Below are 25,383 nucleotides of genomic sequence, written 5' to 3' on the forward strand. Positions count from 1 at the left end.
AGACTTACACTGCAGATGCTTGCCAATACCACTGAGAATGAACGGAATCTGACTTACAGTTTGTTGTACTTTGTGCCGTGAACAACAGAACACAGTTGTGCCACGCAATACTGCATAAGTTTGATTTGTTCCTTGATCGTGCTTGTAATGTAAAATGTGCATCTAAAATCATTTTTCTGTATCGAAATGAAGTATTTTTAATGAACAACTCTATTAAATTATACATAATACACATATTAAATATAGTATGATTGAATAGAATTAAGAAATCATTATAGTTTTATCACAATTCTTCTGTAATTCACATTGTGTGTCTTGGCCATCTAGAGGGACTATTAAGGAGGGACTGTTCATCAAATCATGAGTGTCAAAATTATTAATGAAATAAAACACAGCCATACACTCAGATTGTTCTTCACAGAGGGCAAAGCTGAGATTCTTGTTAGTATTGAGTTAATATCTATCCATTATCTAACCTGCAATGACACCATGACATGGATGCTAATTTTTAACCTGTGTGATGACGGTAATTTCCATTGTACGCTAGATCAAGTCAAACACACGACATTTAGTAACTGTTGTTGGTGTTTGATGGTTTGACAGTAACCTTTAGCTGAGAATGGCAATTACAAAAAGTTATTTGCATCATTATTCATGAGGGATCAAATTGTTCTGATTTCAGTTGAGTCACTGAATCTCAAATGTGTGCTATTAAGTCAAGAAACACAAAAGGCTGATCGACAGCTCATTTCCGAATACACTCATTGGTCGGGTCACTCGTATTTGTGTAAATGTAGATCTACCACTAAGTCACAAATAACTTAAAGTGTACCTCCGGAAATTACAAATTGAGGTCTCGATGGGTAAAGGATGAAAATATTGTTAAGTTTGATAAATATCTGGTATTCCACTTCTTGTGTCTCTTCCTTTATTTACCAAGATTAAAATCGCCTAAAATCACCCTCGTTCACAGCCACTTTGCCTATAGGTTGTCCTTGTAACACGAAGAAAACGGTCCTCCCAAACTACCCAATTGCTGTCAAATGGGTAAATTTTCACCAGGTGTCTTATACCCGTGCTATGCGGCCACCGAACAATTTAAGTTCTGAATTAATAGATTTTTCTTGGCTTTGTTTTTCCTCTTAATATTGTGGCACCAATATACTTTGCACTGCGTGTTTATAGGCACTCATGCCTGCAAAACCTAATAGCATCCAAGAGCCAAGAAGAGCTAATGTGGCTGCCACCATGGTGTCTAAGAAAAAAAGTTATGGTATTGGCTTTTAAAAAGCTTACTCTAAAAAAGCCAGTGTAATCAAAATACGATTGGATGCAAATTTTCCCTGCTAGTATTTTCTACTTATTTTGTTGTAGTATGGGCTCCATTTTAGGACCACACAGCCTCTCACAGATTAAACTAACAATAGCCTGGAGATGCAGGTTCACTGTGTGAACTGAGCTGTGTTGGTTAATTCAGTGGCATCACACAATTTAAGATCAAGCAGTAATTTTGTCCTCCTCATGAGTGGGGTCTCGTATTTCAGAAATCAGTTGAAATGCTAAAAATCTGTAAGTGTGCACTCCATTTAGTGTAGCATATTAAATTCAAAGACAAAAGTGGTTGCACTTCTGCTTGTACAGTCCTTAGTACGCTTTTTCCTTGTCCATTTTGGTTGATTTCAACCCCTTTTTACCACTTTTGGGGCAATTGATTGAATGTTTCACTGTATTGTAATATGTACAACACTTACCAAGGGGATGGTTTACAAAAAGGTGCCTTCTAAAACCCAGATTATTTTTCAGTGGTGATTACAGTGTTTGGATCTGTGTCTATGTTGTTTTCAGAGGTATCACTTTGAGGTCCAGAGATAATCAGTAGTCACCAGAGGTTGCTGGGATCAGCACATCGACCGCTTCCCTGGCAAATCAATTCAATAAAAGGCTTTACTTAAGTTGAACTCCGATCACAAAGTGTTGCTCCTACAGTGATACAGAAAGGACTAAAAGGAGAGGCTTAAAACCTACGCGGTTTACAGATGGAAGAATGTTTACCTGTCTTAGTTCTAAAGTCGAGAATAAAAAAATACACGGAATAACACAAAATAAAAGAGACTGGTGTTAAAGTTCTATTGGAAAAGCGTGCTTTAAAAATAAGGAAATAAAATGGTATATTTGGATGGTGTAGGAATGGAGGCTGTGGTAATTGCAGTAACTACGTGATTGGATAGATAGATAGATAGATAGATAGATAGATAGATAGATAGATAGATAGATAGATAGATAGATAGATAGATAGATAGATAGATAGATAGATAGACAGACAGACAGACAGACAGACAGACAGACAGACAGACAGACAGACAGACAGACAGACATTCTGTCCAGATGTGATGTTAAATAATAATGATAATAATAATGTGACAACATGATTCAATACAACAATATGATTCAATCCTTAACTACAATAAAATCATGATAGGCAAACACATTTAACGCACTCAGTGCAAGTATAGCGAGAAGCACAATCAGTTAACATACTGGGGTGGGGTTTTCTTTCTTTTGGCATTTTCCTGAACTTTTCCTGGGTACAAATGGACGTAATGAGACGTTTGCACCTTTCAACATCGGTGTAGGATGAAAAGTAGAATGAAAAGTAGAAGAATTCCTTCTAGTCGTAGTGACCTGCTTCGGTTGCATTAAAACATGTATTTTTAATAATCTTCAGTATCAATCAAAAAATAATCCTTCATAATATTTTTTTCTATAATGATCCAGTCCTACAAATCATGACAGTATCTGTCACATGCAGGCACGCACACACACATTTACGCCCACAAATGCACACACGCACACACACAACCAGTCTTTGATCCTCTTTTTGAGTCATGCTAATAAAAAGTGCAAATCAGAGAGATGGCCTGTGGTCACAGCAACATGAAGTTCTGTGATAAGACTGAAACGTTCAGCTGAGTTCTGGGCTCATCTTTAGAGCTCATGCATTGTTGATTAACATGAGCAAGACAGAAATGGCAACAAATAGTTTGTCCCCATTGAACTTCCATAACCACCTAAAACTTACATCCCCAGTCAACATCTGAACTAAATATTTTACAATAATTCATTTTGGTTTTATTAATATTATAAACACGGCGTTCAATAATTGACATTGCACTTAGAGGAATTAGAGGAAACATTATGGAAAAACATGTTTGTGGTTATTTCACACCACGGGTTGTGTAAAACACTTACCGTTGAGCCCACTTATCGACAAATATTTACAGGTGATTATTTACAGGTGATACCCCAAATGTAACGTACACACTTACTAGCAAGATTAGCAGTATTCCATTCTGTCTTTTAAATTCTAAGTTGTTACAGTAACAAAAGAAGATCTTGCTAATAGCCAAGTAGCATACAAAGTGGGATGAGGGCATATAGAATCTAGGGCTGGGCTGACTTCAGCAGGACCACAAATAGGGTGTGTAAAGTGTTATATAATTCTTGATCCTTGGGGTATTTTGATGAAAGCTTGCCAAGACACTTAGGATCTCAACTAATAGGAATTAGGTTATATCCTCCATAACCAAGGAAGATAAGAAATATCCTCATAATAATTAGCAAAGTAATTCTGATTGGGAAATGAATCTGACAAATACTTGAAGTTGTTCTTATGCTTTATAAAAAAAAAAAAAACAGGAGGCTTTTTTCTACACTGATTTTAGAAAGGCAGGAGGGAAAGACCATTAACGATAAACCATAGTACACACGTGGCCTGAATGAAGATTATTTTGTACCACAGCGGTTTTACTGCCCTTTAATGCGCCATCTATAAAATGTAACGGCTGGCAATGTAATGCAAACACACACTATAACCTAATTGTTCTCACCCTCAGCACACCACTCTTTCATGAGTGCTGACTAACCTCTGACCAGGGCTGAGGGAAGAGTTTAAAATCACTGAGTCCAACCTTTTTTATAAATGCAGCAATACTCCATTTTCAATGTGACCATAAGGGCAAACACACGACTGAAGACCTTTAATTACATTAATGCCCTATTTCAAAGGCTATCAACATTGGCTACAATTGACTTAGAACAGAACAAAGACAGGCACAATTTAAATGCTGCAGTTATTCATACTGCGGAATCCCCAGACTATAATCATGATTAAACTGAGAATCAAGATTTCCGTGCAGACTTTGGTAATGATATCGGAAGTAATGGAATGCAGGTGAAAAATGTAATCTGAATGGGCCTGTGACAATCAAATCATGTTAAACTGTTGTTAACTATAAATTGGATAGTTCTTTATAATTGCAGTTCCAAAATATTGTGGAAAAACTGTTGCCCATACAAAAAATATTATTCCGTGCATTTACGACAAACAAGATAATGAGCAGCTAAATTGAGAGTATGGGCAAAGTATGAAACGTGCAATGGTGAGCATATCAGGAGCATTATCAGTCACAGTTGTAACATATTGTGTAGTAGAGACAGTGATTCACTGTTATAGACTTCATGAATTTACTTATACTGTATGTGAATAATACGTTTGGGTATTAATTTGGAGTTTGCAAAGATTTGTTTCATATTTTGTTTTTACTTTTTTTTGAGTACATGCTGAAGCTTTGTGTTGTGTTGATTGCAGACCATTTGCTTCTCTATTCTGTTTGAATACTTCTTAGTATTTAACTAACCAAGAACTTTAGTGCATTTAATTCACATGCACGTGCAATATTTAAAAGTACATTTAGAAGGGAATAGTTGTCTTAGGAATGAAAGAGTAAGATTAAAGACATGACTGAACGTTATTCCTGTTGTTAATTTCTTTAGTAAGAAGGTGGCAGAAAAATCTATCACGAAGAAGCCACTTTTATTGCTTACGCAATGAGCAGATCTGTGACGATCCAACTCCAGCAGTGAAATGAAATGCTGCGCTCACATTTGTGGCTTTCGTGCATCACACGATTTTGCAAAACGTGAATAGACTGCTTACTTTCAACGAGGATGGTTGAATTCCCTCCATTGTTGTGTTTGTGCATCCACTCCGTGAGCCATGACTTGACTTTGCAGAATGGGTGTCGTCATGGCAGTGCGCCTCAGATTTGTTTTTTTTTAATAATTTCTTAAATTTGAAAGTGAGTTGATGTGAGTGGATCTAAATATTCAGTTCATTATCTTCTACAGATTTTATTATCAAATTATTAGAAGAACAAATTGTGCCTGTTCTAAATGGCTAACTATTCCAATTAGCTTTAGTGTGCTAGCATTACTATTTAGGTTAAAAAAAAAAAAGACTGCCATTTAGTTCACACCTACATAGACTAGAATAGAATAGAACGTCTTTATTGTCATTGTACAACAAGTGTACAAAAGACTGGGATCACTGCATACAAAAGCAAATCTGAAGAATATATAGAATGAATATAAGAGAATAGAAATCATAAATTTCCGAGGAATGCAAACATCTGTTTTTCGTGTGATCTTGTTTTGTTGTTGTTCAAAGCATCGAAAGCTCTGGGGAAAAAAGCTGTCGCTGAGTCTCTTTCTCCAGCTTTTATGAGCACTGTAGCATTAACATAGGGCAAAGGTTTGAAAGCACGATGACCAGGATGCTGTTTCTGATGATATTGCTCACTCTGCTCGGGTAGTGAGAACTGACATGTCGTCTGGTCAGGACAGAGAGCCTTCAGGGATTTTCTGGGCAGTTGAACACCCTCTGCATGGCTCTGCTATTAGATGAGGTGCACTCTGCATACCACATCATGATGCAATATGTCTGGACCAATTTAGGGAGCAGAGACTTTTTAAAGTCACTGCCAGATGACGCTTCAACAATATTCCATGAGTAAACCTAAAAATGGGGATAGCTGTAATGAGGTCAATAACTTCCTGTGAGTCATCTTCTGTTGCCACTTCGCTATGAGCAGAGTGTGTGACGTTTCGTTCTTGATTGCACTCGACTAGTTCATATTAATACCTAAAATAAGCCATTATACTGTAGATTGTTTGTACTGAGACTTCACACTCAGATAATACTAGATCTTCTCAGAATGTTCTTTTCTTTCTTTTAGTAAACTTTACTGCAAATATGTTCTTTAATAAAAGAGCACTGAATACTAAATCAGTATGTGTTTTTAAGTATACAAAGGGTTGGCCAACAATTCAATATTAGATAATGTTGATTTTTTTGTTGTTTTTGTTTTTTTTGGGACGCTATTGCAACACTGAGTGCATCTGCATGTAGGAAACGTTAGCACAAACATGTTTCTGGCAGAACTTTGAGGCGGAGATTTTTAAACTACCTATTTTAGAAATCAATTCCCGAATTGGTCAACTTTTCCTCCAGGCCTAAATCCGTGTATTTATTTGTGAATGACATTATTTTCCATAATGCTAGTTATACATGTGTTTTTTAGCCTTTTGCTTTATGATACACTAGATCTAAGATCATTTTGAAATCATTTTTTTAAAATGGTGTGAAAGGAGCAAGAATTTCTTTCAATCACAGTTGTCATGAGCAAAATGTGCGGTAGTCCAACAGCTATAACAACATGCAATAATTTTCTAAAATAGTGTAAACCTGTTCACACAAAGTATTATCGCAGAAAAAGGGACACACAACCCAAACAACCATTTCAATGTGCCGGAGGGACAGCATCTGTGTCTCTGTGAGAATGCATGTCTGCTCACATTGCAGTGAAATCACAGATGACAAGTGGAAGTAACTTAATTGGAAAGAGCAAAGTGAAAAGTACTTTTTTTGGACTCCTTTTGTTCCTTTGCAACAATAATGCTTAGTGTGTGTCAACCAAGAGAGGTATAGTATATGGTTGTTAAAGATGCCTTGATCCATTCCTTATATTAGATGTCAGGTGCGCTACATTTTTCACGTTTTATCTTCAAGTGTCATTCAAAGTATCCATACGTCATGCAACACAAGAAGGCACGGTGAGTAAGTACAACTAAGTCACTTTACCAAATGTATGGCTTTGATGAGTTTTTCATTCAACTATTATAATATGAACTGATGACACCTTGTTCAAAAAAAATATAATAAGCCAACACTACTTCATGAGGCATAAATAAATGATAAAATCTAATCATCACGGGTGTCTGATTAGGCCTATTTGCAGCCTGAAAAAAGTGTTTATTTGTGTGCCTGATATGACCATCCAGAGCAGGGGTGGGCAACTCCAGCCCTCGAGGGCCGGGGTCCTGCATGTTTTCCAGTTTTCTCTCCCTAAAACACCTGATTTAAACCATTAGCTCATCAACAAGCTCTGCTGGAGCTTGAGAATAATCCTAATCATTTGATTCAGGTGTGTTTGAGAGAGAAAACTGAAAAACATGCAGGACACCGGGCCCCGAGGCCTGGAGTTGCCGACCCCTGATCCAGAGTATGAGCGTGGCCTTCATGCCATCTGTTTTGCCCATCTACAGTATGTAGAATTGTTCTTTTGAAGGCATTGGTTGTGGTCAGCTACTTACTGCAAATTGCATCAGCCTCATCCGAGCCATCTGCACACTCCTGCTCCCCATCGCAGCGCCACCTAGCAGGAACACATTGTCCATTCTTGCAGGCAAAATCGGTTGTTGCACATGTCTTCTTTGCTGTAGAGAGGAATCATACATGAATTGATTAAAAATCCATTATATTCTGAATGTATTTATAATTTAAAAGACTTAACGGCAAATGTTAAATGATTTGAAGTCAATAATAAGATTCATTAGAAATGCAACTTGTGCTGATGTTATATGTTATGTTTTTATATGATGGTATGAGTCCTTATTACGGAGTAAAAAGTTTATACTTTACAATAGTTCTCAACGTATTGGTGGTTATACATATGATAATATGGCATACAGAACAATAAGTATGGACTGAAAATGTAAGCATTACAAGAGGAACAAAAAAGTCACAATTAGATATGCAACAAATTGAAATGTAGCTTGAATTCAAGGTAGTCATCAAAAATGCAACCAATGTTTAAATTCTTCAAGCAAAATGCAATAAAAACTAATCAAAAGGTCACATAATGATTTTTTTTAATTGTATGCTTTGTTTGGTTAACAGTACAGTATTATATTTCTTACTTGTAGATGTAAATGCAAAGTTTATACAGTGCATCTACAAGTAACCCACATTCATAAAATAATAAAACATTTTATTACGTAAGTATCCTCTTCCAAATCGGAATAAACTCCATCCATCCATTATCTATAGCCGTGTATCCTTGCTCACTGGCTTGCTGTTGCCTATCCCAGTTGTCTTCGTGCAATAGGCAGGGAACACTGGTTGCCAGCCAATTGCAGGGCACACAGAGACGAACAACCATGCATGCACCTAATCACACCTAAGGACAATTTAGTATGTCTAATACACCTGCCATGCATGTTTTTGGAATGTGGGATGAAATGCCCAGAGAGAGCCCGCACGGCCTCAGGGAGAACATGCAAACTCCACACAGGAAGGCCGGCGACAGCTGGATTTGAACTCAGGATTCTTGAACTGTGAGACGGACATGCTAACCACTGGAATAAACTCGTTTCGTCATTAAAGCAGATGTGTGTAGCATCTTACAGAAATAAGACATTCATCCATATATAAGAAAAATGTGATGTTGCGATAGACTGGGTACTTCCATCTGAAGTCATTTTGACTCTAATAAAGGCAAGTCATATAAAAAAAAGAATACATGTTCTGTAATGCAGGTGGGTAACAGATGGCCAAAACATTTAAAACATAGAAATGCCCATTTTAAGGATACAACAGAATACAATAATGACTTCCATTACTTTGGCGTTGGTGCTTATTTGAGAATAATGTTGTGCAGACTCCAAATTATAACCACTCATCACTGAAAAATGACATCCACTCATCATACTTATACCAGAAGAAACAGCAAGTGCTCACTACATTTTCATGAGGGCATGATTTAAGGCACTGCTTTTGACCATTAAATGTAGGTGAAGGTCAGTGCGTTCATCCATGTCATTAAATTTACTCACTCTGTCACACACACAAAATGAAAGTGAAAAGGAAATAAAATATGTGCTCTGATAATAATAGCTATAGGAGCGCCATCATTTCTGATCAAGGTATCCATGACTTTAGGCCCTTTTATTACCTTTAAAAGCTGTGACATCATTTTTTATCTACTAACCAGAAACTAAAACAGCACTACAATAAAGCACAGTCCTCTCTCTACCTTATGAACTGCAAACAAATGGGGCAGGTAGCGCAATCAACTGGCTGCGCTTTGACAAGAAGGGGCAGGTGGATGGAAAGCAAAGGCTGAATGGGATTGGTGAAACACAACTCAGGCTTTATCCGGTTCTTAAAAATGTATTAATCAACAATCGCAGTTTTCAGAACTTGTCTAAAAATAACCATCATAGACATAATCTTTCTAAGTCCTAACCATGAGCAAACAGCAGCATATTAAAGAAGCTCTTGAAAATGTGTGTGCATCCAATAGAAATGAAGGTACAGGGCAATATTCTTCTTAAAAAAGTGGTTATGTTAGACATAGGTTGTATTATGCTAAGAAACAATCCTGGTGTGTGTTTAAATATACCGCTGGTAATGTATTAATAAAAGAATGAACATTTCCTCATATTTAAGCATAAGATATCTGACATTATGTTCTCTGTGATATAAGCCCTTGTTAAAGTATGCATTTTGCAGACTGGGGAAGTGGCTGGCCTTTCTACTTCACATCTATGAAGAAGCACAGAAACGCTCAGCTATTAACTTCTGATAGCCTATTATAATCTCTTACCATGAATGTAATTATTTTTATACGCTATGGCGTGTACCAGGTTTACTACAAAATAAGACATTTGACTTTGGGAAAACAATGACTGACCCAGTAACTGAAAAAAGGCTGATGAGTACATCAATCCCTTTAATCAACAGAATAATTAATTCTAAAAAAAAAAAAGTTGACAGCCCGATGAAAACCAGCTGAATTTCCTGCAAATACGATGTCAATATGTTACCTGCAAAGTTGTAGTGATGTACAAGAGCTGCATGGTTCTAGAGATAATTCAACATTTAGATATACAACAGCAGTCCAAAAAAAATAAATAAATAATAATAATAATTAACTTGACAGTGTCAGAGATGATGCTTTGGAGCCTAGGCATGCAACTCAGGATGACGGGAAATGTGTTGACAGTAAGTGTACAAGTGATTTGTTTTTCAAATCTCATCAATTTTGTATCAATTTTTAACAATGGAGGGGAAAAGTTCAAAGGATGTTCCTATGGCACCACTCATGATAATATCTAAGTGCAGCAAAAGCAAAAGAACAATGTTATGAATCATCAGCCATCATAAAGCCCCTGCTGTGTCAAATGTATTCTGACCTGACTTCAGTTTGCAAAGAGAGCAAAAAGAAAGGGAACTATCAAAATGATAATTTTCGCAAAAGATTTTATGAGGGATGGAGGCAGCACTGGCTCCGTGGTAGTGTGGTCTTCTTCCAACCAAGAAGCTGTAGGGTCCCCTACCATTGTGACCATGTCGAAATATCCTCAAGCAAGGATTTGAGCCTCCATTTGCTCCTGATGCTGCATCAGTGTAAAGCACTTTTAGCACCAAAGGTAGAAAAGTGCTTCACTGTATCAGTGAAGACCATTTACCAAGACCAGAGGATAGACCTGAGAGGCCTATCACATTTAGAACAAAATTTTCAGGTGTTGTGCAGTACACACAAATTCACTCACACACACACACACACACACACACCCACACACCCATATCATTCTCTAATTATCATCAGCAAAGAGTGGACCAGGAATGGATAAATCTACAAGAGGTCCCAAAAGTACAGAGAAAAATGATAGACTAGAGGAATTGTGGAGATAGAGCATGTGTAGCAGAAATAAGGCAGGAAATAGATTACCCTCTGCATTGTTGTGATCTGCTAAAAAGCTAAAGGATGCTGCATGTCAGTTGAGGGACAGAGGCCGTTAATCAGTGAGCCGAGGTTGTACAACAACCATGTGAGTGTAAAATACTTCATATTCTGTGTGTGTGCAGGGTGGGGGATGGAGAGAGAGAGAGAGAGAGAGAGAGAGAGAGAGAGAGAGAAAGAGAAAGTGAGAGAGAGAGATTAAAAGTTTATTGAGTTTGTCAATAGTCACAAGAAATATCAGGGAAAGAATACCAGCATACAGAGTCTAAGATATATAGAACATAGGGCTGCTCATTGGTCACTGATTCATGCAATAAGCTATCAATATGGTACACACTTCCAATACAAATCGTATTAATTTATGTAAAGACACTGATCATTGGACTACGTGACTTTTCACAATAATTTTCAACAATGACCTAACAAGGGACGAAACCAATAAAGATGATGAAAAACAAAATCTGGATCGATAGATAGATAGATAGATAGATAGATAGATAGATAGATAGATAGATAGATAGATAGATAGATAGATAGATAGATAGATAGATAGATAGATAGATAGATAGATAGATAGATAGATAGATAGATAGATAGATAGATAGATAGATAGATAGATAGATAGATAGATAGATAAATAGATAGATGGATGGATGGATGGATGGATGGATGGATGGATGGATGGATGGATGGATGGATGGATGGATGGATGGATGGATGGATGGATGATCGTGACTTCACTTTGATACCTAAATTTGAACACAAACAAAACCCCACATTTTTTGTATATTTTACTACATTGCTAAAAAGAAAAATGGAAGAAAGGTTTTGTAGTATTTTGGATAAATGCAGTGTCATTTATCTGACAGACAAGAAAGGATTGCCTGAAAAAGGTGAGGCACACAGAAATTGTATCCTGCAGATTTGGCTCTTGACAAATGTTGTGGTCTAAGTGAAATAAAAAAGATGAAAGCAGAATTGGTACAAAAATGTAAAGCATTCGGAGTGAATTTAACAAAGAAGAATTACAACAGCATTACAGGGGGTGTTAAGATTACAATAGTCTCAACCTATTATATTGCATGGTTTCACACAGTGAGCGATGAACCGCTTTCCCCCTTCATGGCTGCAAACAAATGAAATAAGTGTACGTACATCATTTTTAATAGTATGCTTATCGTGATGTTAATGTTACTTTTAAAATATGGATTTGAACTTCATTATATTGACCGGACTCCTGTAAGTGGAAATGATCAAAGGTTTTATTCGTTGTAAATACAAGAGGCCAAGGGGTGGGGGGTATGATTAATCTTGTGGAACAGAGTTCATTGTCCACTTTGATTATATCTAGTAGGAACTGCTTTGGTTCAACAAATGAGCTGAGACATTGTGGGAAGAAACCCAAGTAAAATGTTGTAAAGTAAAAGAGGTATGTTTTTCTTTACAATGTTTTGTAAAGCAAATACGTCCTCAAATAGCAAACACAAAATAGTAGTGCTTTTTTCTGTCTATCAAACAACACCCTTGTCCCCATAGGAAACACATCTCGTGTTAAAAAGTGATATGAGCGAGATCAGGACCTCATACCTTACCTGCATTCATTTATTACACAGTTAGGTATCAATACCAAGAATGTTACATGTACACACATGCATACACACCTATGCACAACCTTCCCCACTTCAATCTTCTTTCAGACCATGAGAAGCTTGCTGGACTGGGTCAATCACTTCAATGATGTTCCCTACCCACACATGGAAAATCTGCACATCGACTGCAAATATGGCCATTGTGGAGAGAATATGCAGGGTGTAGTCCTCTCCTCAATCCCCCCAGTGTTATAGAAATAAATATGCAATGACTTGTACTCCGCGGAGACAGTGCACAACCGCAAGAATGGTGTCAGATGTAAATAATGAAAATGACTAACAGTTGCGTGGATGTGAATTCATTAATGCCCCCCCATCTCCATCCCAACTCGATATTCGCTTGTTTTATTTAAAATAAGGAATTTTAAAAATTGTCTGAGTCAGGGATTCCTGCTGCCGGTGTACAATTTATGATTCAAATAACATCTAAAGCTTTCTGCCTGCAGAGCAAAGAGGTCATAAGACACTTCTCCTTATAGAGTGAACTCCACTCTCATTGGCTTACAACTACAGGTTCTCAATTCTGCACATCCTCTTACCAGCCCAATAACATGCAATACAGACACAAATGTCCCATTGGTGCCATAAAACCAAGGAGCCATAAGAGAGGTGGGTGTCGCTACTGTTTCCATCCCTCAAAAGATCTCAAATGTTTTCCCACTGTTTCAGAACAGGTTTTATGGAGATAACATTTCAAGCACGACAGTGACCATGTTGATTTGAGCCCAATTAGTCAAGTACATTTTATGAACGTTCAATAAGAAATGGTTTAATAACGATGAGGAGAACAATTTTATTTTCACATTCAAAACCACGGAGCAATTACATATATTCAACCTTAAGTGCCTGAATACGTGTGGCAGCTGGAAAACTCAATAATCATGCTTTCTCAATTTATTCTTGGTGCAACAAATGAGGCTTTAGCACATACACCGGAGAACACAAAGGAAATGTCTTTTTTAGCAAGCAAACAAATGTTCCTGCTGGATGCTTGAATCGACACTCGCTGTGCGCTTTTTTTGTATCACTGCCATTCATGTCCCAAACTGCACACATGCAGTGCGCTGCTGGTCAGGCCACATGACAAATTACCACTGGGCTTATTATCAAAAATCATGCACCCGCCTGCTGAATTCTGTTATTGAAAATGTGGACGTTGTGGGGTGCAGACTGGACTGGGTTTTGATGAGTTGAAGCATGCGGAGCCTGCTGAGTATTCACACACAAAAGACTGAAGAAATTCTCTACGTGCTGACCTGAGAGAAAAAAAAAATCCAAATGGCTGCCAAATGGAAGGAACAAAGGACCTTAAAAAAGGTCACCAGCTGCTAATCAGAGCATTTGTGAATTTGTATTTTACAGAGACCAGTTGCACCCCCTTGTGTTTTCCTGTTTGATATTGGTTCAAAGGATGACCGAGGATTGAAGATGTTTTTTAGTCAAGGTGAAAAACACAAAGGAAATCCCAAAGTGCTACTTTGCATAACAGATGCCAGAGGTGAATGTGGGATTATTGTTTATGGAAAAACTTCTGCTCTCTGTGTTCTCAGTCCTTACTCCTGTACTACTGCAAGACTCCTTACATTCTTTATCATCATCTTTTCTCATTTTGTATCCTTGGCGCACTCACTCTTTGTCAGTGCTTTCTTTCCTCCCATTCCTTCCGTCTTTGGCAAACAACCGAGTGCACTTTTACTTTGTCGATGTGTTAATAGTGCCAAAGTTTATGAATACATTACAAATAGACATTAGGTGAGCTAGTATTAATGGGTAAAAATATCCAAAGAATACTGTGAGGATGTACGCAAAGTAACAAAACCATCAATATTAACTGCTATGATGCGTACTTCTGTTAGCTTCAGCTAGTCTTGTTTTCTTATTAATCCATGATGTCCAAGGCCATCTTAACTGTTATAAATAGTCAAATTAGGTAGAATTACACATTTCGGACATACACCTAAGAAGACAAATCAATGACGATTCAACACACCCTTTGTGTGGAATCACAAACAAAAAAGTCCTTGGGAACCATTAAATTCAATTCATGTAACATGTTGCCATGAGAATAATGTGAAAAAGAATGCCCTCTATTGCAAATTGGATTAGTTTCCTGAAACACGAGTATAATTCTGTTTCTGAGAACACCGCATATTTCTGAGCAATTAAAATCCAGCACAAACTACAATTTCCAATACTGATTTGGAAAGTATTTCAAAATGCACCAAAATGCATTGCTTGAAAAGATTAATAGGATAGGACAAACATGAAACATTAAGTAGTTGTTATCTCTAGCTTTTTTGCTCTCCTATGGCTTGTTTACACAATAACATTTTTTTAAAAAAAGCACTTGTTTCAGAAACTATTTAGAATTTTTGTTCTTTTTTTTCTATGATCCCTACGCCTCACATTGCTTTAAAACCGGTGGCCCACTTCTCTCCATCTTTCATTAAAAAAAGAACACCGAATTTGTCTATTCTGCCTTTGAATTTGAGTCTGATGTTCAAGCTCAGCTGGAAAAGCTTCATAAAGCTCATTATCTTCTGCCACACATGCAGCATCAGGCCAGTCTTCTGCCATTCATAAATAAAAGTGACAGGTTTTGCATGAACATAAGTGGCTTCATAAAATGGATGGATGGATGGATACTTTTCACTTTGAAAAAGACACTTTGAAATGCAATGTTGAGGCAGTAATAATAGTGCTTTGGTTTTCCAAAACAACATTTGGTGTCAAGCAGCCTAAATAACATGTAAAATATATTTAAAAAAAAAATGTATAACTGAGCCAATGTAATTTTCTTTGCCTGCAAAAGAATTGTGGGTATTTAAATTTGTACTTAATTGTAATGGTTTTATAATATCAAAAATCACAAACCTAACACTAATCTTAGTCCTACAATCATCTACAAAAGTGAATTAAAAAGCAAGTGGTAGGTATTTTGGTTACGAATGACCTGAGGTTACCCCTCAATGTGTAGCTCTTTTTAATCATTGTGGGCATCAAGGGCACGTTTGTGATATAACCACTCTCCCACTTCTTCCCTTGCATGTTTCCCAGTCACCTAGGTGTATCCACGGTTACCCTGGGCCACTGGAATACAAATACACACACACCAAACCCTGTCTTCTCTCCCGATCCACAGTGTCACACACCATCACCATTCATTATCAGATTCAGTTTTTAAGAATTACAGGACCAGTTTGGTTTATTATAATTATTTGTGCTAACCAGAACGCACGCTGTGCATGTAAGGTATAAAGGGTGCTGCAGCTAAGAAGGGAGGTAAGCTCCTCACCTTGTTTTTGACCCTTTGGTCCATGCCCTCAAAGATAGCCTGGTCTTAGTCAACACCTGCACCCCAATTGAAGCTTTTACAGTCTTCGTCTTTATGATTTTTAGGTATGTGCACATATGTCTTGGAAGTGGGTGTTGAGATATTGTGTCAAGAAAAACCTGGGGAGTGTCAATGACAGGACTCCCAGCAGGTACTTTTGGCTGCAAAACACAATGGTGCAATTGCTGTTGGCAGTAGCAAGCAAAAGTGATGCCAGGAGGGTGTTGGGTGAAGGGCAGAGGGTGGCTGCCGGTTGGTGATGAGGTTGGCAGGTTTTTGAAGACAGCAGCTTTTTTGGTGGGGGCCAACAAAGGCTACCTCTTCATAGCCATCCAGAGATGCAAATCGCTCTTCATCAAAGTTTCACACTCGGCTTGCAATGAACAAAATGCGAATGCCTGCTACTTGGCGAGGACTCTCTGCACATCCTCATCCTCTCTTCACTTCGACGGTTGTAACTGGCAGCAAGGTGAGCACACTCATTCACTTGCATAATAGTCACATTTTCACACATATTTGGCATGTGCTCCCACAGAAGCACTCTTACATTTACTCCCTCAGGCCTACCTTTCATTTGAAAAAAAAAAGGGATAAGTGGTATAGAAAGTGGATGGATGGAGGGAATGGGGGGGGGGGGGGGGGGGTGCAGCGTCCCACAGCGGAGCCCACAATAAGCCCAACTTCCCAAATCAGCCATCAAAGACATAACTGCCAGAGGGGCATTTAGGCACGATCCGCTTCATCCCAAAGGATAATACAGCCTGTAGTTAGAGGTTTGCGATCATCTTCATGCACACAATGTAGACGATAATAGCCAGTAATTGTTTTTCCAAAGTGTGCCTCATTATGTTACATTGGATGCATCTAATAGGGATTGCCTTATTAACATGTTTTTATCCCTTCTTTTTCATCCTAGCATCACCTTTACTTTGCTCCAAGGGGGAGACAGACTGAACTCTCTAGGTTAGTGATAACAGTATGGCTTTAACCTTGCTCAAGATGTTGAAAATTCTGCGGCGGTCTGTGCATTTTTAACGCTGAGCCAACAGGTCAAATAGCCTACACCACATTTGCATTTCTGGATGGCATCCTTGGGTGGAGAACCTTTTTGGTTCCTTTGAGTTTTGTGTGACTGTGTGTGTGTGTATTGGGGGGGCATTTTTGACAATCCAAACTTCGCTTGTATGTTGGACTGTTTGTTAAAGACTGAATTTGAGTCTTTTAGTGACAGCACTACTGAAACCAGCTACCATATACCATGCCAGTGAAAGCTTGTTAGGTCATGTCAAAATAGCGGCGGTTATATAAAATAAAACGTATGAAGTACAAAGGAGAAGGCTTCTTAGGGGCCCACATGAGAAAAAGCCTCATGTCTCTTGAAAGGTCACGTGCGTGTAACTAATAGATCCTCTGAACCAAAATGATCCCGGAACTCTGGGCCCCCCAAGGAAGAAAGAAAAAGGAGTCAAAGTTCCTCTTTTTGATTGTGTGCTTCAGATAGTCTGCAAAAAACTACAGGGATTATTCAAATTAGAAAGATAAGAGTAATTTGGATTGGTAATCAGGCTAAAATGTTTTGGATTAAGAAGGCTAAAACACCAAACTGCACATTCTGCCATACTGATATCACACTAAATTATTTTTTAGGGCCACTTCTTGTTAGATAGTTAATAAAATATATTTTCCCACTTAGCAAATCTAATACAATCAGCTCTGTGTTGTTTTAATTTACCATTTTACGAGAAAGCAATCATGGCAATTATAGCCACAGAACCACAAACTATTGGTTACATTCCAAATGTTTTATTGCAAAACATAACAAGTTGCAATCTAATCAATTTAGATGTTTTGTCATTGAAAGTTACAACCTTCATTAGAAAGAAAGTTTGTTCGAAGATTTTACAGAGAATTGTTGCAGTCAGTCTGAATATTAAGGAAACAACTTGTGGATTGGTTCTTTTGATGTAGCTAAGAGAGAATATTATTTGGAATTGTGGCTTCAACTCTGCATATTAACTTTGTCTCCTCCTTTTCTTCTATCACCAGATAATTACTAAGAGCAATACGGGACTAGTCATTTATCATGTGCCTCCACTTACTGTCTGCCATCCGTGACTGAATAGAGTCTGAATAAGGCAAAGACCTTGATGATTAGTATTCTTTGGAGACAGGGCCACTATCAAAATGCAAGGAAGTCCTCATTCAGGCAGTGAGGGTCTGTGAGTAAGGAGGACGAGACAGCAGAGTTCTGTCTACCAAGTAAACAAAGTCTTAAAGATCACACTTACAATGCAGCACTGTCTAGTATGTTCTTATTGTGAGATAAGGCTTGGCTATTGTGTGAATGCTTTTTTGCCATTCAACTAATTTTGTTTGACTGATGATCACAAATAACCTGGTTCAACTCATGGAGGAGCACCCAACAAATTAACTATTGCAAGTTAGCAGGCTGAAAATGTAGCTTCTATTTTCCCAAATGTGAGATGTAGAATACAGGATGGTGATTAAAGACATCATGTTGCTCCCTTATATTTTCCTTTTTTGTCTGTCCATCTTCCTCTCACAATACAAAGGAGCCTTTTTTGTAAGCAGCATAAATGGTAATGCTGGGCTAGGGCCTTTCAAACCGTGCGGATGAGGAGACCACACAAATTGACTGGCAAGTGATAAAGGTATGGCAGGTAAGATCAAGAGGGGGCTTTGGCCACTTGAGCCCTCAAGTGAAATGACGCACAGGTTTGCCAGAGATGATATCTTTCTGTCCAACCAAAAGCCCTCCGAGACGTGCAAAGCAAAAGCGCCTTTTTGATAGAATGGAGCAACATAAAGTCAAGAACAAAGAAAGTTCGAGGAATAACAGTAATGTAAGAATCATTTATTATGTATTTGAAGATAATCTTCCGCATGAAAACCAAGCAGCCAAACTCATGCTAGGGTTGTAGTCTTGCAGGTGACCAATATGCTGCAGTCTTTCAGCTCCTCTATTACCTCATCCTTTTAAACATATAGTAGCTATAGAATACATTTTTACAATCTGCAGTGCTGTCAACTTGCACGCATTCAGAGTGAGTGCCATGCATTTTTCTCATCACGCTTTTGTGCTTTCATTTTCTCACGCTCAGAAAATGTACCAGTAGAGGAAAAACATAAGTGTAGTCATACAACCACCACCATCATTTGAAATACCTCTACTCGTTTACATTGCTCAAATGCATCTCCACTTAGTAAGTCAAACATGATAATACAAGACAATACAGATTATACAACATGCTCTCCTTCAGTATATGTTTTCCACTGCACAATACTGCAATAGCCCTTGCTTTTTTAGTCTTAACAAATCTTATATGAGGTTTCCAGCAGAATTTATTGTGTAGAATTAGTCTTGAAAATGCGAATTCATATACTTCAATTTTGACATTTTGACATATTTTACGATTTCCAGGTACCATCAGTTTTTTTTTTTCCACATTCGATGATAATTTAATAAAGTCCAACCAAGTTTTTAACTTGGACAATTCAGTTGTAATCATGTCCAAGAGTGTCTTTAGGTTTGCTCCTGAAAAGAAGATGTTGGTGTCGTACGCAAAAAAAATAAAGATAAGTTTAAAGATAGTTGGTGCATTACAAATATCATTTATGTACATAATAAATCAAACGAAAGCCCAGTAATATTGTTTACTGAGAAAGAAATTTCTTTTTATTTAGATGATCAGGAAAAAAACAACTGTACCATAAAGAAACACAAGTGTGCACACACACGCACAGGGAGATTTGCTTTGATGTTCCGCTCTGTGTGCATTGTCCTTCACTCATTTGTATTAAAGCTAATGTCCGTCTAACCTTTACATTATGATCAGTGATTGAATAGTATCAACATAAAACAGTTTCAGTGTAAAGCCAATTATTCCTTCAAAAAAACTAACACAACGGAAAAAAAAAATCTGATAAAATCATATGTAGGCTACTGAAAGAAAAGCAGTAAATTGTCCTCTAAAACATATTTTCTTTCTACAGGTGGTGTAATACTCAAGCATGATAGGCAAATATGATCTAATTATCGAAAAATCAGATTTAAAAAAGTATGTTTATTTTTAGTTTGGTGTTGCTGTTTTTCTGATAACATAAACATTTCAGCTTAAGAAAATACATTTGAATAAACATGACTAGGATGTGAACTTCCTTTGCTCCACAGGACTCGCATACATGGAGACACACTTTCCCCAATTTCATTGAAGCATGGAACAATCCCTCTTTCAGCCATTGTATTCATGAGAAAAGCTTATGAAATCTAATTGTATTACCAGGAGGCGTCAGGAAGCAGAGTGAGAACCAAACCTGGTGAGTGAACACCAGAAATGGGATTTTGATCTGACAGACGAGAGAATAATCCCTTTCTGACACTCCCTAGCTGATCCCTCTTTCCTCCACATCACATTTCCATCACAGCACCAGTGTGGGAAATTGCCCACATTAGAGCAGTTTGATTCAAACAGGAAATTTGATTATACTGTTTCCACGTTGACATGTTTACATTGGTGAAGTTGGAATTCCTCCAGTTGCTGTGGTAATTGTGTAATAAATGGAAGTCATGCACTTGATGAATTACTAATGAGGAGAATGGTGTGAGCAGATGATCAAATGCTTTAATTCAATTACTACCAATAATAATTCAGGACGGTAAACCGACTTGAAATTCCGTCATAATCTTTGCTGCCTTGACTTTATTACCAATAATGGGTATGAAAGTGTAAGTATTTGCATGATTTCACCATTTCAGTGAAATAATAACAAAAAATCAATCAAAACAAACTGTAGCTGTTATCACCACGGTCACATCGTAGTTATTGCTTCTGTCGGCGGCCTTTATGACTGTAGAGTCAAATAAATTTTAGTTAATGATGATTTACAGTACTTAGTTAAGAAAACAGGCCACTGGAACTGCTCAAAAGGGGTATAGGTAACAAAAAAGGTGGATGTTGATCTAAAATGTTTAAAAGAAACTTGAATTCATTATTCACATTTGGCAGGCCACACAAAAGGATGCGGCAGGCCAGAATTGGCCCCCGGGCCTTGAGTTTGACACCAGTGGGTCATCACGTCTGCCTTACAGTGCAAAGATCATAGGTTTGCTTCCGGCTTCTGCCTTTTCACGTGGTTTACATGTACTCTCCATGCCGGAATATTTTATTTTTTTTCTGGGTAGTCCAGTTTTTACCCGCATTTCAAAAACATGCATGGTGGATATAGTAGACACACTAAATTGTCTTCAGGTGTGTTTGTCTGTATTTATGTTCTTAACTGAAGGGTCGGCTGTTTGAAATCAGCTCCATCAGAGTTCCGTGTTGTTGTATCCTTGGGCAAGACACTTCATCCGCCTTGCCTCCAGTGGCTTGTCAAAGGGGCCGTAGGCGCAATATGGCAGCCTTGCCTCTGTCAGTCTGCCCCAGGGCAACTGTGGCTACACACAATGTAGTTTACTACCACTGGTGTGTGAGTACGCTTGGTAAATGAGTTGTCAGTGTGAGTACATGTGAGTGAGTCAGTGCACATGAACTAGGTTAAATTTCAATCAATTGATTGTCCTTCATGTACATTTTCTATTTTTTTTTTAATTACCAGACCTTGTTTACGAGCTATAGATATTGGCAAAGGTAATAACGGAAGCAACTTGGAGGATGACAGAAGAGCCGTGATTAGCTGATGATTCTAAATGTAACTGTTAGATAGTTTGTTGAATAGGCAAGACAATTTCAGACACCATTTAAAATTACTCACAAATTAAAATATTTAGTGAAAACATCAGATCGAACATTTAGAAAAGCACCCTTAATGTGTTTTCTTTATGTAGGATAATGAGACAGTTTACTTTGCCAAGAGTATCATCCAAACATTCTACATTTAAGATCAGGCTTCTACTTTCTGCAGTTTACATTCTAACGTCGAAATGCCCCCAGTCCCAAAAGTGAGTCTGTTCAAAAAAACAAGAACAGGGTGCAATGAGAAAGGCGTGAGAGAAATGTTTTGGACTCTTTGCCTTTCTCCCCAAAAGAAAGGCCAGCCATTGTTTGGACCAAAGGCCTTTAAGTCAGTGTCAGGCCTTACCCACCCCATCCCACACAGGGTGACAACTATAGGATTGAACTCTTAGATTAATGTTGGTCCTCTTTCTGTCCCTAACACTGGCCTGAGACTTTATAAATACCTCCTCCCCATCACTTAGAGGAAAAATACACGCCAACCTCTAGTGTCCAAACAGGCACAAACAAGGGGTAAAGAATATACCGTCACATGCTGGACGAGCCATGCAGCCCAAAAATGGAAAATGATGGACAAAATAAAGGGAAAAACAAAACAAAACTATTAACTATTTAAAAACCTATCAGTTTTAGTCAATAAACTATATTTTGATTATATCTTGAAAAGCATAGCCGGACAGCTCTTTATGTCACAAATGCAATCCAACAACTGTATGAAAAAATTGTTGCTATGTCAAAATACATTTCTGTTCATCTTTTTATTTATCTTAATTACAGTCGGAATAAATGCACCGTGATATTTTAGTTACCTTATCCAGCCCTCAGTATAATGCTATGTACCTTTGACACCAACATTATTTTATTTGTGAGCACATTTTTTTTTGTGTGGCTGGCTGGTCAATAGAGTGAAACAAAAACATAGTATAAATATTTCAAAATTATATGTGTTTTTATTAACTTATTTACTACCATTCTTTTTGCTAATTATGCTGCTAATTATAAAGCAACAGAAAAAGGCAGAAAGAAAAAAAGAGTTTATGCTTTTATATATATATATATATATATATATATATATATATATATATATATATATATATATATATATATATAGAGAGAGAGAGAGAGAGAGAAAGAGAGAGAGAGAGAGAGAGGTGTGTGTGTTCAGTTGGGCTTGACAATTTATCATGTGTGAAGCTAAACTGAACAAGTTAAAGTTTGCTAAAATGGCCAGCAGTTAATTTAAATATGCAGTTAAAGCTGAATAAAGCGAGTTTCCTTCTGTGTTGACTAATTAGTGACTTTTCCGGTGTGAGAGGGAAAAATCTTTATCCATTGGGCCTCTTTGGGTTCTTTTTGTTTTTCTTTGTTTTGCTTTGGGGCCTTTCTTTCCATTTCGACTCAAGTGATAAGTACTTGAAGAAAAGCTTGTTCAAACTCTGAAAGTGCTTAGGAAAGGTGCCTCAATGCACCCTCTTTTCTTCATTGATTAAAATTGTTCAAGGAAACGATGCCTTAAAAAAGTAAAAATTATAGCAATAGTATAACAAAGGAATTCAGCCCAGTTCAACAATGCTTTATGCGAGAGACCTACTTCAGCATTATTTAATCAATACTTTGTGTAATAATGAATTATGACGAGTGTAATTCATTTTAAACGTTACTGCCTTTCTTATGTTTGAAAGGACGTACCTTTTAATCTTGCTTTGACTTTATAACCTTCATCACAGACTGATAAAAATGTGGCGCAAAGTTTAAGAAATCTGAAGAATTTTTGCGCCTAAATGAAACATTCAACATTACCACTCTGTACGTATGAAGTGCCAGTCAAATAAGTTCTCACGGCTACAATATTCCTTCTTCATCAAAATATACTTAAGACGCTCATCACAGCAGTGTAAATGAACAACTATGAATTTGTAATGTGCCCTTGTGGAATAAGTCACGTTTTCCCTCCTCCTAACAATCCATCTAAAGTATTTGTCAAGTTTTAAACATAGCATATTCAACTTTTGTGGTAAAAAGGACAAGTATTTGGGTAGGCTGAAGAGAACATACAGTAGATGTGCACAAAAGTGTTTGGGTAGGCTGAGGAGAACCTACATTTAGGTGCCTATAAATAATATTCAAGGAGAAAGGAAGGTAAGTCATGAAAATTATGTAAAGGTGAAAAGGTTTCCTGATCAGATGTGGTCAGCAATTTTCACGGGGGAAGGAGGGGTATATGTTTTCCCATGACAGGACTCCTTACATAAGAATGAACCCAATTCTAGCGAAAATTGAAGGCTGGCTGAGAAAAGGATGAGAAATGATTAAGAATAAATAAGAGTCAAATAGTTCATGAGGTGAATCACATCTCCGACATAATATTATGAGAAGTGCAAAGAGATTCTTTTGAAATCTTGAATGGTATGAATGATTGAAAGAAAGCCCTCTCACACCGAGCTGATGATATTAAAAATGAAAAAGAATACAGAGAGAGCCCGAATAAAAAAAATATATATACAGTGGGCCCCCGGGTTACGAACTTAATCCGTTCAGCGGCTACGCTCGTATCTCGAATTGCTCGTATAGCGGGCAATCCAAACCCATGTTAATTCGTGAATGCGTGCAACGCGCGCAGAAGCCTTGGATAACACATCACGCTGTATACATATAATGATATTGAGTGACATTATCTAATGTACAATTGTAATATATAACAACAGCAAAGGAAAAATGACTTTTACCTTTGGAAAGACATGACTTAAGCTGAGATAAGCACAAGTCAACACTGTAAAGCAGATATGCTATTGGTCTTACAGTGTCACAGTAACTTTTTCAGTCAGGGTTTTCTCTACTTCCTTCCATCCCAACCAGCTGTGCCATCAAGCTAGATAAAGGCGTTCGGCCAATAGCATATCGGCACTTCTGTGATTGACGTGTGACGCCGGCCAATAGCATCTCCGTGAGTGAGACCGGGTGACCTTAATCGACCAATAGCATATTGGTGTCTCCTTGACTGACTGATACTTATTGGCACGTTTTTTTTAAACGGTTGGAATGTATTGACAATTAATTTAAAAAAAAAACACACATTTAAACCAATGACAATTCTTTGTCCTGCAATCGGCACACTTAATTTCATGTCAGCTGTTTTTCCGATGTCAAATGAGCTGGGTGGTGGCGGAGGGGAGGGTTTCTGTGTGTTGTTTTAACAAGGCACCACACTTACAGCTTGTTCGAGCATCAATTTACTGGTCGGTTCAGCTCACAGTATTGCAACAGTGTCGCTGTCTCAAAGCATGTTGGTAGGTTCCTCGACTATCATGACTTGCAGTTTTGACAGTCATCTACTATATGGTACCGTAATACCATCCGTAAAAGAGAGCGGACCATCGCTCGGACTCAACGCGGCGACGCAAATATGCTATTGGTCTTACAGTGTTACAGTAACTCTTTCAGTCAGGGTGCAAATCACGGAGATACTAAAACATCATCCTCTTATTTCTTCCTTTACCGCTGCTAGTAATTTTAGAAGCTATGTCTAACAGATAAAGTTTGCAAAGTCTTCAAAACATTCCGTTTTTCACTCATTTTCTCTCGTTCCTTCCATCCTGTCCCATCAAGCTAGATAAAGGCGTTCGGCCAATAGCATATCGGCATTTCTGTGATTGACGTGTGACGCCGGCCAATAGCATCTCCGTGAGTGAGACCGGGTGACCTTAATCGACCAATAGCAT

The 25,383-nt window shown here is 37.7% G+C and overlaps 1 protein-coding gene across 3 annotated transcripts in view; it reads right to left on the reverse strand.

Moving 5' to 3' along the window:
• lrp8 (low density lipoprotein receptor-related protein 8, apolipoprotein e receptor) overlaps nt 1–25,383 on the reverse strand; it is a 128,544-nt gene that overhangs the window by 60,614 nt on the left and 42,547 nt on the right. For all 3 annotated transcript variants that reach the window (XM_088425158.1, XM_088425159.1, XM_088425157.1), the window contains exon 3: nt 7,492–7,614. In XM_088425158.1, the coding sequence (XP_088281284.1) occupies nt 7,492–7,614 (123 nt within the window). The remainder of the gene's footprint in view (nt 1–7,491; nt 7,615–25,383) is intronic.

The sequence above is a fragment of the Hippichthys cyanospilos genome, chromosome 10 (genome assembly GCF_059441005.1).
Source record: "Hippichthys cyanospilos isolate Australia breed blue-spotted pipefish chromosome 10, RoL_Hcya_1.0, whole genome shotgun sequence".
Taxonomy (NCBI): Eukaryota; Metazoa; Chordata; class Actinopteri; order Syngnathiformes; family Syngnathidae; genus Hippichthys; species Hippichthys cyanospilos.